Genomic DNA, 18,890 nt, shown 5'->3' with positions numbered 1-18,890 from the left:
GTGAATTAAGGGAAGAAATCTTTATTTACATTTACATATAGATAAATCTTCCTCTCCCTCAAAATTATGTAAACTTTATATTTGAAATATTTCTTTACATCATCCTCTATTCTGTTTTCCAACCTTATAAATGTTATAAATACACTCATGTCCAAAATTATGTTTACATGCATAAATTCACGGATTTCTCAGAGACTATGACTTATAATTTAATGAGTTTTCGTGGAATCATACATAACATGATGACACATAAATGCAAGAGAAAAAATTGAAGATCACCTCATATGATATAAAATTGTAGCATGAAACAATAAAAATGGTAATAAAGTGTGACAAAGAGAGTTAAGAAAAAAAGGAATGTTTCAGAAAAAGAATTAAGTCTTACGAATTTAATATGGAATATGATCTCCCCTGACTTCTACACACATATCACAACGTGCTTTAAGGCTGGATGTAACGTTGTTAACCACAGTTTGGGGAATTAATCTCCACTCTTCCAGCAATGCCGTCTTCAGAGCATTTACATCTCTAGGAGAAGGATGTATACGTGCAATTGCTCTTCCAAGGTAGTCCCATAAGTTCTCTATCGGGTTTAGGTCAGGAGAGTTTGGTGGCCAAGGTATTCGCTTAATGTCTTCACTTTCAAGGAATTCATCAACGAGGTTTGCTCGATGTGGACGGGCATTATCATCCATAAATAAAAAGTCAGGTCCATATGCACCCCTGAAAAGTCTTACATAAGGATCTAAGACCTCATCCCGATATATCTGGCCTGTCACAGATCCGCCGCTGAACACGTGTAGGGGCGTACGTCCATTGATCATTATTCCACCCCATACCATCACACCTCCACTACCGAAACGGTCACGTTCCACAACGTTCGAGGGATCATTTCGTGTTTCTGACTCCCCCCAGATGTAAACACCTTTAGAATCACCAGTTAAATTAAACCGCGACTCATCCGTAAAGAGAACATGGGAGCATTGATGTTCAGTCCAGTTTTAATGTTCTTTACACCAATTAAAGCGATCCCTCTATGAAGACAGTAAAACACATACCCTTGGCTTTCTGGCATAAAGGCCTTTTTCATTAAGCCTTCTGCATATTGTTTGCCGTGATGCAACAGTTCCAGTGGCGGCTGCAAGCTCTGAACTTAACTGGCGAGCAGTAGCCTTTCTGTTACGACGGGCAGTTAATGCCAGATACCGATCTTCAGAAGCAGTTGTCATTCGTTTCCGACCTTGTCCAGGCCTCCTTACAACACTTCCATGATTTTGAAACTGTTTCCATAGCTTAGAAACTGTCTGTCTTGAAATATTCAGACATGTGGCTGTTTCCATGATTGACTGCCCTGCTTCTAAACGGCCGATAATTCGCCACTTTACAGATTCTTCCAAATGATACTTCGAAGCCATAACAAACCGCTTTGAGTCCCTACACGCTGAAATCAAACACTATGTTGCACAAATTCACTCAAATATTCAGTTTGCGCAAAGGGCTTGATTCACCCTTGGATGACGTAACGCCTAGATTTGCATATCACAAACCGTTTGATTACTTTTGATTGGATAATGCTAATTAGGCTTGGTTTTTCACACATTCCCTGCAAATACGGATCACATTGATTCGATATTTCATTGAATATCATCATTTTTGGGTATGTAAAGATAATTTTGGACATGAGTGTATTTCAAAACTTTTTTTATTTCTGATTTCTTTCATAACCAACATACTTCTTCAATTTTGAGCTATTCTTCACATCTTCAGTTATACAATCCTCATTCATAATTTTTTTAAATGCTTTTTAGATGTACAACAAACAACACAGATGCACAACTAAAATAATGCTAGTAATCTGTATTTGGATTCATGGAAAAAGTGAAATTCAGCTAACTTTTGTAGAAGGTCCTTATGAAAGCATCCTTACAAAGTCTTTTAATGTGCAGCTAATGTAAATTACTTACAAACCCATCTTCTTTGAGATCAGAATGATTTAATTTATTCAAACATATTATTATATCATAAATGTACTTAGAATACCTCAAAATGCTCCAGCTTAAATCTTTCATTTTACAGAAATGGATGTATATTAATTGTTGGTTATTGTTCCTGAGATAGTCTTTTATAACATTTTGTGAAACCATGTGAACTCAATTAGAATATTATGAGTACAACCATATTTTACATTAAGTTGAGCAATACACCATTATTTATTCCTACTCATTTTAAAATCTATAATTATTGGCTCCCAATAATTAACATTTAGAGTCACTTGTAATTAAAAACTGTAAGCATTCCAATCCCATTGCTGTGAATCATTGTTATAAACACAGTTCTATTTGTTTAACCAGCAAAAATGACAGACTGTGATCTTGAGATAAAATTACATACTATTAAATATTTTTTTTCGAATTATATATTATTATTTCACTATTTTTAAACGAAACTAGATCTTTTTAGTTATTTTACTTTGTTTGGTGCTTTCCTATTAAAGACATAACATGCATGTTTGAAGCCATATTGGGTTCTTTTTCCTCATTTACTCTCAAGCCTTTGACTTGATACTAGATAAAACAGAACAACTGGGTACAGCAACAAGCAACGAGAAGCAATCTCTAATTTCATGACAAAATCCTCCAAAAGCCTACTGTGACAGAAAAAAGGGCTTACATTATTATTTTTCCTTTTTTGTAAATAAGTTTTCATCAGTTTCAATAATTTTGTAACATCTATCACTTTAAATGTTAGGACAGTATAAAAAGGAATTGGCACATATCTTTCTTATAAAGTTATTGCAATCAATCATTGCATCTTGATTAATTTGAATCAAGGTTTAGTTCTGAAAAATTCAATAGATGTTAACTCCTGATATTGTAAGTTAAATGCATTACACAAAATCAGTAACGAAAGGAATATATGATTCAGTAAACCACATTTGTATCCTGATGCCTTCTTTTGTTTTCTCACTATCACTGAAGGCTGCAAGCCATTCTGGCTTTCATTCACATTGCAATTTCATGTTGTGGTTATTCAAACACAATCCTTCTTTATAAAGAACATCTCTATCTTGAAGGAAAAAAGTCATCTCTTGATGAATCCAGAGTAAAAAAACTCAGTAATCCAGTAAAAGGGGAGGGGGGAACATTCTCAAACCAAAATTGTATAATATCTTAGTATAAATATAGAATCTGGTAATTTTTGGAGACAACTGCCTAAAATGATGTGCAAAGAATTATTAATTTACAGAATGAAGAAAAAGGAATTTTCATCTTTGTATTTTGGATCATTCTGCATATTATCTGCCCCAGACACAAATTAGCAGGTCATGAAAGCAAAATCCAAAAGTTATTGTGCTTTTGTACATACAAAATTTATAAATTATCATGTATCTGAAACTGATAAAACTGTTATCTTCTTGATCATTATTATTTCATACCATCTTTTTTTATTAAATTATTATTAAACAAATTTTACTAGCATATTATCATAATATAAAATCCATTAAAACACTACACAAAATACAGGGTTACAATGCAATAATAATTCATTTTCAAAATGATATATATTCAGAAGTATCATATGTACAAACATGGGAGACATTTGAAAAGAACTGCAAATTTACCAAGTTTGTATACCAAGACTGTGACTGGTGTAAGATACCTGGATATGTAGCAGTTGTGGTTGTTACTGCAACTGGTTGCTAATTCAAGGGATTTTTGTCATCTAGTGGAATGGAGCATCCTTTTGTAGGAACATTCAAGTTTGTTGATACCTGAAGTGTATCGCTGGATTGGGAATGTTGCTGGAGGTTGACCTTCATTTTGCTCCCTTGGCTTCCCTGATCACTTGATTTAACACCTTGTGACTTCTTGTTTTGGGGGCCCATTAAGGACCTTGCTTATGTATCCTCACTACAAAAAACATCAGAAGAGCTCAAGGAATGGATCAATGTTGCAATCAGTGATGATCATTGATGACATGATGCTATACTGTGTAGAATGAGTTAAACTATGCCCTGATTATACATTGTGTGATCCAGGGGGCATGTAAAGTGTGCAGAAAACTTGGTTAATTTGTGGTTTTTTCAAATATTACTCAAATATCTAAGCGTAGTATTTTTGAATATATGGCATTTTGAAAATGAATGAATCTTTTACAGTAGCTCTGCCATTGAGACTTTCAATGCTTCTCAAAAATTTACAAAAAGAAAAAATACAAAGAAAAAATACATGGTAGTAATTGACAACATGACTTCTCTAAGGCTACAAGGACCAATTCTGCTTATTATACATTATTATATTATTTATACATTATGTTTTCATGCTAAACTTATCACATTTCTTGTTAGCCTGGAGGTTGGACCTTCTACTTCCAACACAATTTTGAGGGAGAGCACCTTGGGCTGGTCCATGGGTCTCCCACCCCTCTTCCCTACACCAAACCATATGAAAGGACTTTTGGCTACCATATATTTAGAGTATCTACATGCCGGAAAACCATGGTCTGGGAAGCTTCTGATAGCTATCTGATATGATGCAGAAATGCATCATATCACATAGGCATGATGCAGAAAGCAATTTTCAAGTAAGATTAGGTACATATAGTAGATAATGAATATTCTGCATGTAGATGTCTTGCAGTTGGCTGTATGTATGGAAAGTAAGAAACTGTATGCTATTTTGCAAAAATCAGCACAAGTCATAAATGCAGCTTACATGAAACATTGATATAATATGATTTATCACATCACACCAAGGGTTAGCAACCAGGGGGGATTACATAGATTCAGGGGGATGTGGTTAGTCATTTATGCAGATGTTAAGAATTTAGATTCAATTTACCAATATAAAATATTACTTTTATTCATGTTCTGACATTTATTAACATTTTCTACATTTTTTGTTGCTCAATTTATAAAACACATTAAAAATCTACCTAAATATAGCTAAGTGTATATATTTACTTTTAGAGTTTTGTAAAGGAGGGTGTAATGATCTTCTAGCAGTGGTGAAAAGGGTGCATGAGCCAAAAAGGTTGAGAACCTCTGCATTACACTATCCAAAAACATTAAGTTCAAATTATATTATATGTGAAACAGTATTTTTTAATTAAAGAGAAAATAAAACTGTCAGTAAAGCTTAACTAAATACTGGGTTTTTTAACAATATATGCAAAAGTAAATATACAACGAATTCTAATTCTGTTAAACTTTATTACAGTAAAAATTGTTAAAAATAACTGTTAGCACATGACATCAGATCATACCTTTGATTAATGGATGCCAATCTATACTCTTTATCATTCTTTGTTGATCGTTTTCAAAGCAGGAAAATGAGCCATTAAGCTATAAAACATGAATAAAGTTCTTTTCTAAATTGTCAAATATATTTTATATACAATTGAAGATTAATAAATAATAGCTTACTAAAAATGATGAACTTTTATCTTGTTGTAAATCTGACTCATCATCATACAAGGAACCAATGTCCCTTAAAAAGTGATCTGCAATACTATTTTGGATCAAAGCACTTTTAACTCTAAAAAATACATTACAAAAGCACAGATTAGGACCATAATTCGTTTTAAATCATATGAAGATAAGGAATACATTTGAAATTATCATTGAAACAGAATGCCCACTTGCATATAATAATTATTTTAAACAGAGATAAATCATATGTAGAATATAGAAATATAGTTTTACCAATCACTGCATAAAGCCTAACTTCATATGGTAATTATTTTAAATTTAAGAACTTTGTACAAATTCCTACCTTTTCTCAGCAGAGACTAGATATGTTTTATAAGATGATTTTTGCTCAATGCTGGCTGTTTCTGCTTTGCTGAATAACCTAGGCTCATACTGGGTCCATGAATTCAGTAATTTATTTTTTGTAGTCTGAGCTTTACTGGATGCAAATTCAACAGATGCCTAAAGTCAAAAATTGGAAAACATTTGCATCAGAGAATTTATGCATTGATATAAAGATACAATCCCTATATTATAATAGCATACTTAAATTGAAAGGAATACTTTTAATACATAGATATATTTTTAAATTTAGTTTCTCAATTTAGATAAAAATTTTAAATGATTACTGTATTTCATGAACTTCTGTTAATTCTATTAATGAAAAATTATTGGGAACATTTGTGAAATACTAGGAAAGATTTGATTTTTGAATTGTAATGAACACAAATATGTGTTTATAAAATTATAAATGAGTTTATTTTATTTAACATAATATTTATCAAATTTCAAATACATTAAATTATTAGAGAAATAGGACAAATAGAAACACACTAATTTTCATAAGTAAGTCTTAGGAAGAATGGGGCTTTAGTCTTCAGAACTTTAATTTGCTGAAAATATCAATCTTATCGCCTTTAAAAATTACATAAATTTTAATATTCCAAATTTGCTTTTAAGTAGAGGCTTTATTTTAATTCACTCTTGATTGAGAAGGTGGTATCAATGATAAAATAACTTACTTGATGGTTTCAAAAAGCTATATAATGGCAAAAAACATGTATAGTTTTATAGTCAATTATTTATTCTAGAAACTGAATCAAGCAGGAATGCAAGATAGCTGGACATATTAGTATGATATAATAAATATACAAGGGCTATTTTTTTCAAGGTCGAATTAGTCGCGAAATGAAAACCACAGTTAAAACAAAATTGTTTTACTTACAATATTTAGATACACCATCCAACTACTTCTCTAAATAGCAGCTACTCTGACTGAGACATTTGTCTTAGCGTGGTACCAACTCTTCTATATCCTCGTCAAAGAAGGCAGCTGCCTGTGCTTTCAGCCAATTCACTACACTAGTCTGCAGCTCGTTGTCTAAGCCAAATTCCTGTCCTTCTAGTCAGCATTTCATGTGAGCAAACAGATGGTAAATGGAGAGAGCTATGTTTCAGCTGTATGGCGAGTGATCAAACACGTCCCACCAAAATTGTTGCAAGAGGATCTTCATTCCAACTGTAGTAGTGCAGCCATGCATTGTCATGAAGAAGGACTATGCCTGATGAAACATTCCTCTGCCTTTGTTCTGATCTACCCTTCACAGATGTTCAAGAGTAATGCAGTATTAGGCTACAATGAAGGTCATGCCATGCTCCATGAATTCCACCAAGAGAACACCTTTTCAGTCCCAAAATATAGTAGCCATATATTTTCTGCTAAAGAAGGTTCACGTGAACTTCTTTGGTTTTCTTGAGGAACGAGTATGCATACACTGTTTGGATTGTTCTTTTATTTCTTCAGTTTTGAAACAGACCCATATCTCGTCTCCCTGTGACAATTTTGTTTAAAAAAAATCTTCTCCTTCATCATGGTAGCATTGGAGAAATGTTAAAATGCTTCCATTCGCTGAGTTAAGTGATGGTTAGACAACATCTCTGGAATCCACCTTATACAGTTTGTGGTACTAGAGTCTATCAATGATGATGATATAAAAGAGCTGACTGTGAAATTTTGGAAAATGATTCACTCAACATAGAATTTGTAAACTGATGATTTTCTCAAATCACTTGAACCACTCGCTAAACAAGATTATAGGTTGGCACTCACTTCTTTCCCTGCCTGCCCTGTATTATGAATGTCTGAACATCCTGCTTCACTACCACACTTTGCTGTCACTCATGAAAGTTTTTCCATACTCATTCTTCAATGAAATTTGGCTGCATTGCACCCCTCAGCATGTGGAAATCAAATACCAGTATGCACTTGACACTTGGCAGGAGAGACTATTGTTTGAGACATGTTTATGACCTGATGCGATCGATGGGCTTACTAGAGACACTGCACAACACACCTGTACACAACATGATTGGATTTTCATGGGAGTTTTCATTTTGCAACCAATTAGACCTCGAAAAAAAATAGTCTCATACATACAAAAGTTAAAAGTAATAAAGAATAACATTAGTATTATGTGACAAATCAAGTTGCTTTACTTAAAATTCGTAAGTAGTGGAATTGTAGGTGTTAGAAAAAATAAAGGAAACAGCCAGATGAAGAATTATTTTATACTTGCTTTTAAATGCAAACTAAATATATATATATATATATATATATATAATTTTTAAGGTAAAAAAAAGATGCAACATTTTTTCTATTTTAATGTTTTTTCCAGCACATTTTGATAAAATATTTATTATACAAACCAAAGTACTCTGATCAATTGTCTGACGAAAGACTGATTTTGGCAAATTGATTTCATCTTCTGATAAGTCAAGCTCAGCTGTATCAAATATGATCTTTGGAAAGATTTCCAAATGCATTCCAGGATGGTCAGAAGCATAACAGCTACTGAGTGTTAGAGGTCTCAGTTCTTCTGCTCCAAGCTCAACTAAAATCTCAATCTGCAACAAAATAGTAAAAATTTAAGATATACATTTAAAAAAAAATTCTTAAGCATTTTCTCTCCCTCCTCTACCCTTATGCACATACATTTACACATGTGCATGCTCACATGCTGAATTTGTATTTCTTGGAAATATTGAATGAAGTTTGTCTACATGATCTCTCAAAATCAAAAATTAGTTATAAATGCACATGAAATTTAAATATGCAAGCTCAGAGGCTTTGAGTCTGTCAATATTTAGAAATAACTGAAAATGATTTTTGAAAAAAATTAGATTGACCAAAATTAGATTAAATATTTGAAGTCCTTAATGTATTTGATCAAATTAACTTTCATTTCTGAACTGAAATTTTTCCATACATCCAAATTTAAGTTTTGGTTTTACATTAATATGTTTGCTTACATAGTTCTGTACATATTTCTCTCAAGAAAACCAAGAAGATGCATATTACATATTCCTTCTATTGTCACTACCAGTCTGCATTCTTCAACCATTTACCATTTGTGCCCAGACATTCTGCAGAATATTTCTATTCATTCCCTATGATGCAGATTTATATCATATATTCTAATTTGTTGTCATATGCTATACATTATATTTATTGTACCAGAGTTGGCTCCAAGCACAGGCGAAATAGGCAGCTGGTTTTCAGAGGGTGCCAGCTAAATTAGATTCACAAGTCACGTTTTGCTTTATTTTGCTAATATGTTTAATTTATACATGGTGGCTTATATACAGCCGTCTTAGAGTGTCAAAAATGCTGGAGCCAAGCCTGTATTATATCATCATAAATAGTACACAAGATTTATTATTTAGCTTTGATAAAAAATTTAGAATATAATAGCAGTTATTCAGAAAATAATGTTATTGAGTGTGAAAATACTGATGACGACTATCTTGCATTGATGCAGTATTGGTATTCACTGTCACAAGACATATTTCCATAGCATTCACAGCAGCTACATGTATAAAAATATTTTATGTTTGCAGTTATGAGTGTAATTTTTGTATTTTTGTTTATTTATTTATTCATTAGATGATGATGATCATTTGATGAAATTTGTTGCAGATGGGGGGGAGGGCAATAAGTTAGACATATAATTAAATCTGTTAATTTCTGTGGTAAATCCAATAAAAAAAAGTACTTTTATCTACTATACTTTTAGCCAGAAGAGACACATTTAAAAAAATCTTTCACAAGATTTGTTAATGTTTTCTTGTATGGTACAAGATAAATAAATAATAAAAAAATCAGAAAATTATCCCTTTTTGACTTTATTGATGCAAAACAAAACTGTAAAGATGGACAGATACTTGTGTATCACAAACTTGGTGAAAAGATGGGATTTTTTACAAATGAAAAAGTAAAAATTATTTATGGAATGCAATTTGGCGATTTTTGCAACTTTTTTTAAAAAGCATTCCCAAACTTTAAACATTCACAAGCTGGCAAATATTGTCAACATTTCAAAAAAAGCATACTTTAAAATACAAATTTTAATTATTAAAAAAATGAAATGTTTCAGATTTTAAATTACATTCAAAGGGGCATTTTTTTAACATTTAATATGTTACCTTTATTTATTAAATACCATATTCTTCGCACTTAAACCATAAAATTCAGTTCAAGAGCAATATCGCAAAATAATTTAAAAATGATTTTATCTTTAGAATTTCTGATACATAGTCTCACGCGTTGGTGATAAAAATGTTTTTTCAGCACAACGTTGCTCGCTTTGAAATTCTTGAGTTGGTTAATCAAAAATTCGTTAAAGTTTTACGAAATATAAAATCGATAATAAAACAAATTCAAAATTTCAAATTTGAGCTTCCAGATGTCCGTATTCACAGGAGGATTATGTTATTCAAAATTTGATGGCTTTATAGGTACTGTTGTTTTATCAAAATGCGAGAAACATACATACATTTATGCAGATTCTTCATTATTTAATTTTCTTAAATATAATACAGGACAATAATATTTGGTGGCAACAATTTGAAAAGTGGAACAATGCTTTAGTGAATCAATGCAAAATGCAAAAATGAAATTGATAGTCCTTCTGGGCAAATTGCCCCTTTGGACTAAAGGATCACACAATACATTAAAAGAATGAAACACATTTTTTGCAAAATCCTTCTTTAGTTTTTTGAGAGATATTTTTTTCTCTATGAACATAGCCATTTGTTTTTGCTTAAAAAAAAAAAAAAAAAAAAAAAAAAAAAAAAAAAAAGAATTGCACAAACAACTTAGCATAGCACACTGGTTATCTACCAAATGTATCTCGTCTCAGTTCCCTTGAGTGAATTTGCAGGAAAATACTCTATTCATGTAGAAATTTTAAAGTATTTTTTTTTTTCCAATGCTAGCCGATTCTACAAGCAATATTTTAAAATCCAGTTAAAACCAAAAAATATAAATTGTCAGTAAAAATTGTAGGAATGTGGAAGACAACAACAAGAATGTATACAAAAATGGCAATATTGCTTGACTGAAAGATTGTTATGAGTATGGTTGTCAGAGTTTTACACATTCTGAAAATGCAATGACTTCTACTAAGATGGATTCAGTAAGTATAAGTACTGATGCATGATCATCCCAAATTACAGTTCAGTACTTTTGGATCCTTGGGGCAACACAGCAGGACCTTAATGCCAATAATATATCAAGTGTTATTTTTCCTTGTGTGACTCTTGTTTTTTATGATTAGCTTCTGATGTTCAGTTCTTCATTATAGTGATTGCCCATCTGCTTTTTGAATTTACATTTCATCCATAAATAATATATCAAGTGTTATTTTTCCTTGTGTGACTCTTGTTTCTTATGATTAGCTTCTGATGTTCAGTTCTTCATTATAGTGATTGCCCATCTGCTTTTTAAATTTACATTTCATCCATAAATATGTTACTTCAATTTGCCATTGAATGAAAAAGATCGTATTCAGTTCTGAATCATGAAATAAAACTTTATAATGAACTTGCATGGTACAATACAGTTAAAGAATGTCTAAAAAAGAATAGCGTGGATGATAACCAATTTCATGGATCAAAAATTCCTTTTTGATTCTATTGCATTTTACATATTGTTGGTTGGAAGAACCAGCATCAGTCAATTTGTAGAAGAAATAAATATTTGTACTAATATAACCACTGACTTTGAGGCTTATTTAAAACATGTGGTTAAACATGCTAGAGGATAATTTTGAGGATACAGTGGGGAAAAAAAGATGAAAATCGATAAGATACTTACATATTTTCTTGATGACCATGAAAGTTGGCAAAGATCCTGCCAAAACTTACTACATCAATAGCTCCAACAGAAGTTTAAAAGCAGATATCATCCTTTCTTATATAACCTTATATAACCACAGATATCTTTTGATTTAATTAGATAATCAACAGCTACAAGTTAAAAAGTTAAAATAAATATGACCTTAATCTCATAAGCTCATTAATTCCAGCTCACATGCTTTCAGTGTTTTGACTACATATTGATTTGACAATCACACAATATGTACACCAGTATAATCAGACCCATAATTTGTAAGTATTCTTCTGCTTGCAGTATTGTAGGAGGCAATTTCAAAAGCTGAAAAATACTCCCCCCCCCCAAATGCAAGAGAAAAACAGAGAAACAATAAATAATTTATATCCTTAAAAAAAAAAAAAGGGGGGGGGAAAGAGAGAGAGTTTGTAGTACACAAAACCAAGGTGAAGATATTGAAAGTGAGTATGTTGAGGTGTCATGAGTATCCATTATTGGCATTAAATCACATTGCTTGGAGACAGTTCTTGTTTGTTGAAAAGGGTCAATGGGAAAATGCATAAGTACTAGAGTTTCACTTTAGAATATAAAAACAGTGGTAGAAAAATATTACTTAACAGCAGATTATGAAGACAACTCATATTATGCATCCGATTAATTTTAACATGCAGGAGAAAACAATTACAGGGAACTTGTGACATGTGTAATGCAGTCGAGAGTGGCAGAATTTTCTTTATCAGTATGCCGATATGTTGTACAAATTTGGCAAATATTATCATCAGTGAATACTTATGTATTGCCACAACAACCTTAGTAGAAGATGCCAAATTCTAGCAACCACATGCATAACCATTCTTCAGGCAACAATGTTTCCCATAACAATCAATGGTGCCATTTTTATATGTGTTCCTTTTGTTATATTACAAATTTAAGCTATTTTTATAGACAAATCATATTTTTGGCTTAAACTTAATTTTAAAATATGTACTTGTGGAACTGGCTGAGAATGGAAGAATTTGTGATAAAATTTCTGCAGGAATAAATAATTTTGTCATGATCTTTTTGGCTTGAACTTAATTTTAAAATATGTACTTGTGGAATCGGCCAAGAATGGAAAAAAACCTGATAATATTTCTGCGGGAATACAGAATTTTGTCGCAAAATCACTAAAGGGAACAATGATTATATGCTTTTGTAGATTGTCAGGGTTGTTAATGTTTGTGCAATTCTCTGATTTTTTTTTAAGTGAGAACAGAGACACAGAAGAAGAAATGGGGGGGGGGAATATTTGGCGAGGAGTGGCAAATGTTTTATTTTTTATGTATTGCATAATCCTTATTTAATAATCAAAATTTGTGTTTAAAATTGCTAAAGTATGTTTTCTTTTCAGATGTTGATAATATTTGCTGAGTTATGATAAATATTGGCACTTTGAGAATCTCTTTAAAAAGTCACTAAAACTGCCAATTTGCACCTAAAAAGTTTTACTTTTTATCTGTAAAGAATCTACATACTGTACCAAGGTGGTAGTGTTAATATGTAAGTACCTATCATTGCACATCGGACAAAAATCAATATATTTTACAAAATATTAGATTATAATAATTTTTTCTTTCATTTTTTTGCAACAATCTTCATTGCAATTTCTTTGTTTGTATAGGCAAACATCTGTCTCATTTCTGTGCAACTGCTAATACTATTAACACTAAAGCACAAAGCATTGAAAAAATAAACATTTTATTTTATTTTTTTAATTTGTGACTCAAAATTCTACTTTATTTATTTGTGTCACAGTAAAGTCCTAGCACCTTACATTTCCATTTTTCACTGGTGCAGTTGGACCTACATTTTTCTTATAACAGGAATACATACATGTCTGAAAGAACTTTGTAAGCTACAATGCCGAAATACAGGTAAAATTATGGCAATTGTGGAATAGCCAGAAAACTGCCTGATATTTAATATAATATATTTGAGACACATAAAGCAAGAGGTGTGACTTGATCTTGGTACAGTAACACCCCCCCTCCAAAACCTTACCAGAACTGCTGATTTCTAAGAACAATTATTCCTAACTGAATTTACTATCACTCTCTTAAACAGTACACAAACTGCTAGGAATACTGAAACAGCACACTGGATAAGCAAAAACCCTGTTATATCTATGGCATTTGCATTTTCGTCCTGTGATGAGTTTTTTTTTTTTTTTTTTTTTTGTCTGTGTTGCTGTAGTTCTAGCATTATCTGTCATTTTGTAGGTTCACAAGTAATTATTCATTTCATTTCCTAATGCAAGTTTCCACATTTCACAAAAGCAATCTTTTGCAATTTAAAACAGTGTAGGTGAAGAAATTATCATTAATTTACATAGGGAAAGTATCAGATCATTCCCAGATATTTCAAGGAATCTGACAAATCATATCAAACTGGTTTTAAACCTAAAATAGCAATAAAACTAACAATGCAGTGAACGTGCAGTCCACATAAAGAGAATGAAATGTATTGGGTTTTAACGAAAGTTTCTCACCACCGCAAATATCGTCTGCGCAAACAGTTCATGTTGGCATGTTTAAGCACATTTTGTCAAATAATTTTTGGCATTTGAAAGAAAGAGACTTGCTTTATAACACTGTGTTGTGAAATTTGTAAAAAAATATCATTTTCATTAAGAACAAAGTGTCTGAAATAGAACTATCATGCTACCAGAATAGACCACCATCCTTATTTCAAATTCTGTTACAAAATGTTAGCTACAGAATGTCATCAAATCATGTATACAGCTTTAGGTAATGTGACACTGTGAAGGTTTGGTACCAAAAGTTCAAAAACAGGACTATGACATTCAAGAAGCAGAGCGCTCTGCCCAGCATACTCAAGTTGATGAGGCCCGTCTGTAAAAACTTGTGGAAGAAGATCAGTATGCAATCACTTGAGAACTTGCTAAGGTGTTTGACCTTAGTGCCACATTCATTAGTCACACCATGCATCGAATAAACTTGACATACAAGTCCAATTGCTGGATGCCGCATGAGCTGAGTCAAGCAGATAAGGGCAGATGTGTTCAGGCTTGCACTAATCTGTTCTTATATAATGCAAGGACATGTATGTAATGCAAGGTCCTTGAATTATCTATGTAATGCAAGGACAAAATTCTGGACCAGATCATCATTTGTGATGAAAAGTGGGTTTAATTCAACAATACAGGCCGAAAAGGGGGTTGGTCTGCACCCAATGAGCCTGTCAGCAGCCTCACAAAAAGCAATTTGACTAACAAACAATCATGCTTTTTATTTGGTATCCATGGTATTATCCATAAAGAGTATCTGGAAAAAGGTAAAACCCTCAACAGTAAGGGGTACAGCAAGATGCTAGTACATGTTTATGCTGCTATCAAGGAAAAATGTCAAACTAAGTTTCAGCACAAAAAGGTAATGTTCCATCAAGATAATGCAAGACCACATATGTCTGCATTCACCGGCTGGCTCGAATGGTATCTTTTATCTCGCCCACCATATAGCCCCAATAGCGCTTCTTCGGACTTCTCTACCTTTTTCCATGCCTGCAACTATATCTTGCTGGTGCCATTTTCCATTCTGTGCAAGACACCCAAATTGAAGTTGATCTGCTTTTTAACTTGTGGCCACCACAGGATGTTCTAGGCCAAAGCCTTTGTAAACTTACCAAACCGTTGGCAGAAAATCATAGATTTGGGTGATGATTCTACATTTCACAAACACACACTACAGATACTGTATTCATTAACTTTCATTACAATCAGATATATACAGTGTAGTTTAAACCATCAAACTGAAAAGAGAGCAAGAACGGTGGAAGACCTAAAGGTGATAGCTATGACAATGATATATCTAGTTGTTAAGAGATATGAGTGAGAGAAAAAGAGCCATGATATAAAAGAGAAAGGACAATGATTAACAATCTATATCTTACTGCCATTTGTAACCACAAGATCACTGTAGATATAGTAGAATCTTAACTATAAGATCACAGTAGATTTGATGCATGCCTTATCAAATCTTGGAATTTATTGTGTTCTTTCTCTTGTAAAAGGCTTGAAGCAAGGCACATTGTTTGGCAACTAAAAACTGACATACTTTTTTCATTCCCTACTTCATAGTTCTTGCAGGCTCTCAAAACATTTTACAAAAACTGCTTTAAACATGTGTCTTATGTAATAATTAGTCATGCCTTTTGACAATCATTGCATAAAAAAGTACTGAAACATATTATAAATGAAAAATCTGCAGAAACTTAACTCCAGGAGGAACAAAAAGGTACAAATCAAAGTCTTTTGTAAAAGTGAAAATCTGTATATTTCTTACTGTCCCTTATGTATTCTTATCATCTGTGCCAAATTATATATTGCAAAACTTTGCATTTCTGATAACCATACTGACACAATTTGCTTGTACCTAAAATTATTCCTCCAAGTATTTAGAAAATCTAAATTATTTGTATGAAAAAACACTCACTTTAGACCTTATTTCTTCATAGTGTTCATCTTCAACTTCTTTTTCAATTTCACTATCTCTAAGACTTAAGCATTCTTGACTGGTAATTTCATCTTGAGATGCTACTGTGGTGGGAATTTCTCCCTCCAAAGTTTCATTTGTATCATCATCTGCCATCTGCTTTAGAAAAAAAAAAAATGATAAAACATAAGTTTGAATACAAACTTCATTCAGATAATGATGTTTAAAAATAAAAAAATCAATAAAATTTTGAGTAGAATATGCATGTTTATTTTAATTTAACAACATTTACTGTATATTTAAAATTTCATAAGTGTTAACAGAAGACGGATAACCTTGTTTGAAATTAATTGCAAAACTTCTACGCCAAGATTTGAAAAATAAATTGATATTTTTATAAGAATATAAAAATATGCGCATTAAGCAAATTCATCATGTATTGAATAAATAATTATTCTTGATCTAGTGATGCTCAGTTTTCTAAATGAGATAATTTGGTTATATTGAATCAAATCTATAAAGCAATGTAAAAGATCTTTTTTTTTTTTTTTTTTTTTTTTTACAAGGAAAAAAAGGTAATTTCATGTATAATTTTATGCTTTTAATACAAATCCTTCAATTATAAATTTGCATGTGGAATGACTCATTTATACTTAAAATATTAATAATAATTATATGAAATGTTAATGTCGATGAACAAGAATTACACTTTTTTCTTCATTGGTTGAAATCAAGAATTGTTCAGCAAAATCATGTTTTACAGCATATTCTACAAAGCTTCTAAAAAAATAATCCCTAAAAACATAAAAACCTTTTATTTAATGGTTTTTCTAGCATTTTATAATAATAATTATTATTTTTTTCATGAAATGATTTGTGAGAAAAATATAGAACAAAACCAGAAACCTGCATAATAACATTTAAAAATGATTAACTATGATTTAAGAAAGTTAAACTCAATCTATATACAGTAGTTATAAGCTATTATATGGCTATGGTTATAAGCTATGGGTGTTACAGCAGAAAATTGATTTGAATTCTAATTTGATGGTACTGAATTCACTTTTAACTATTTCTTTGGGAAAGGTTTTACTCCTGCAGAAAATATATTAGTGGTCTTGACAATTGAGTGATTTCCTAAGCTGAACAGGATGGCGAAATCGGATTGAAAGAGTAAAAGGATTTAGTAAAAAAGTAATAAAAAGAAAATGACAAAATATGTTAGTAGATGACATAAATGATTAATCAATTTTCAGATGTCATATAGGTATTAGACAATCCAATACACACTATTTTTTTTTTTAATTTTAAACGCTAATAGGAAAGTAATAGCAAATCACTATATTCTTTCCAAAGGAAAGGCATACAGTCTGCATTCTTGGGACCAATGCACCATAAAGCAATAGGCATTTCCATATCACTATAAGGCATTTTTGTTCTGTTCAATTTTCAAAGGCAGACCAAAAAAATGTAATATTTTACTTTTAAAGATACCACTACTTATGGATAACTAGGGACGTACATTAAAAAGACTACCGATACAGGAATATATTAAACCCACACATGCAGATCATATAAACAGTTTTAAGCAGCTAATAGTTTTCATTAAACATTGAATGATGTTGATGATTTATTAATGGACATTCCATTCTATAGCCTTGTAACCTATTGTACTACTGCATCTGCTTACTTCTGGTAGACGCCAGGTGCCCGTTCTCTGTCGCCTGTTGAAATATTAGCATAGTATACTATAGCTGTGGACTTTTGAAGAATATGCACACTAGATTAAGATCATGCAACATTTCTAAATTTTCTTTATGATGCTGTTTCAAATGAACAGTTATGATAATGCAATGAAACTTCCTTATTAACAAGATGTTAAAGAGGATGGCAGTGCATCAGTAGCTTACACAAGACTTATTGTTGATTATCTACATCTTTTTACCCTCTCTGTGTTCCTTGATGCATTTTTTTTCAGACTAATGTAAATTTACAGTATGTAGTGGCATCATAGCATTGGTTTGACACATTTCCATATATTTTTTTGTAATGTCTACATTTGTTCCATACAATATCTACAGAACTTTACTGGTTACAGGCTTCATGTAATCAACTTCATTCCATAATTACTGTTGTTATTAATAATAAAAAATAAACCGCAGCATGTTACAAGCTTTATGTTTCTCATATTTTGATCTGACAGCTTTTAAGAGAAAAAACATCAACTTTATAAAACTTTCTAACTTTATTTAAAATTTACAAGAATTCTAAAAAAATAATTACCATAAAATAAAATTAATGAAATTTATACAAATTAATTTAAATGCAACATGGAACTTATTCTGCATATTTGAATTGTGATTATGCTATTCATAATACCTTTTGGGATGTTGAGAGTTTATAGTAAAATGACCATAAAAATACAGCACAAAGCACTAGTAGTAATAAAGAATTTTCCAAGTTTACCAATGTAATATGCAATACAGTCAAAAGTCATTAATTCGGACATCCATAATCCGGACCTCAAAGCTACAAACTTTCTGCGCATGCGTCGCGTTGACGCACGCGCGTAAGACCCTTACAGCTCCGAATATGCGTGTGCGCAAAATACGTTTACGAATGCGCGCTTAATGTATAACGGACAGTATAAGCTAAGCTAAAATTATCTAATTCAGTTAATGTTGCAGATTGAAATGTTCCTTAATCTTCTAATTGGATCCGGCTTATTATTTTTTGCAGACTGTTAGAGCAATTTTATAAA

General features: G+C 31.6%; 1 protein-coding gene across 5 annotated transcripts in view; it reads right to left on the bottom strand.

Moving 5' to 3' along the window:
- LOC118182467 (dynein axonemal intermediate chain 3-like) overlaps nucleotides 1-18,890 on the bottom strand; it is a 76,743-nt gene that overhangs the window by 42,468 nt on the left and 15,385 nt on the right. For 4 of the 5 annotated variants that reach the window (XR_004757071.2, XM_035351814.2, XM_035351812.2 and 1 more), the window contains exons 2-6: nucleotides 16,130-16,288; nucleotides 8,177-8,374; nucleotides 5,775-5,932; nucleotides 5,426-5,537; nucleotides 5,266-5,344 (exon numbers count right to left, since the gene is read on the bottom strand). Coding sequence is in view for 4 of the 5 variants with exons in the window: in XM_035351814.2 (XP_035207705.2) it covers nucleotides 5,266-5,344; nucleotides 5,426-5,537; nucleotides 5,775-5,932; nucleotides 8,177-8,374; nucleotides 16,130-16,285 (703 nt within the window). In the remaining variant the exon portion in view is untranslated. The remainder of the gene's footprint in view (nucleotides 1-5,265; nucleotides 5,345-5,425; nucleotides 5,538-5,774; nucleotides 5,933-8,176; nucleotides 8,375-16,129; nucleotides 16,289-18,890) is intronic. The other variant, XM_085812784.1, reaches the window with a different exon arrangement.

The sequence above is a fragment of the Stegodyphus dumicola genome, chromosome 3 (assembly GCF_044657685.1).
Source record: "Stegodyphus dumicola isolate Sdum_Otavi_A_Nest chromosome 3, ASM4465768v1".
Classification (NCBI taxonomy): Eukaryota; Metazoa; Arthropoda; class Arachnida; order Araneae; family Eresidae; genus Stegodyphus; species Stegodyphus dumicola.
This window is presented reverse-complemented; position numbering and strand designations above follow the sequence as displayed.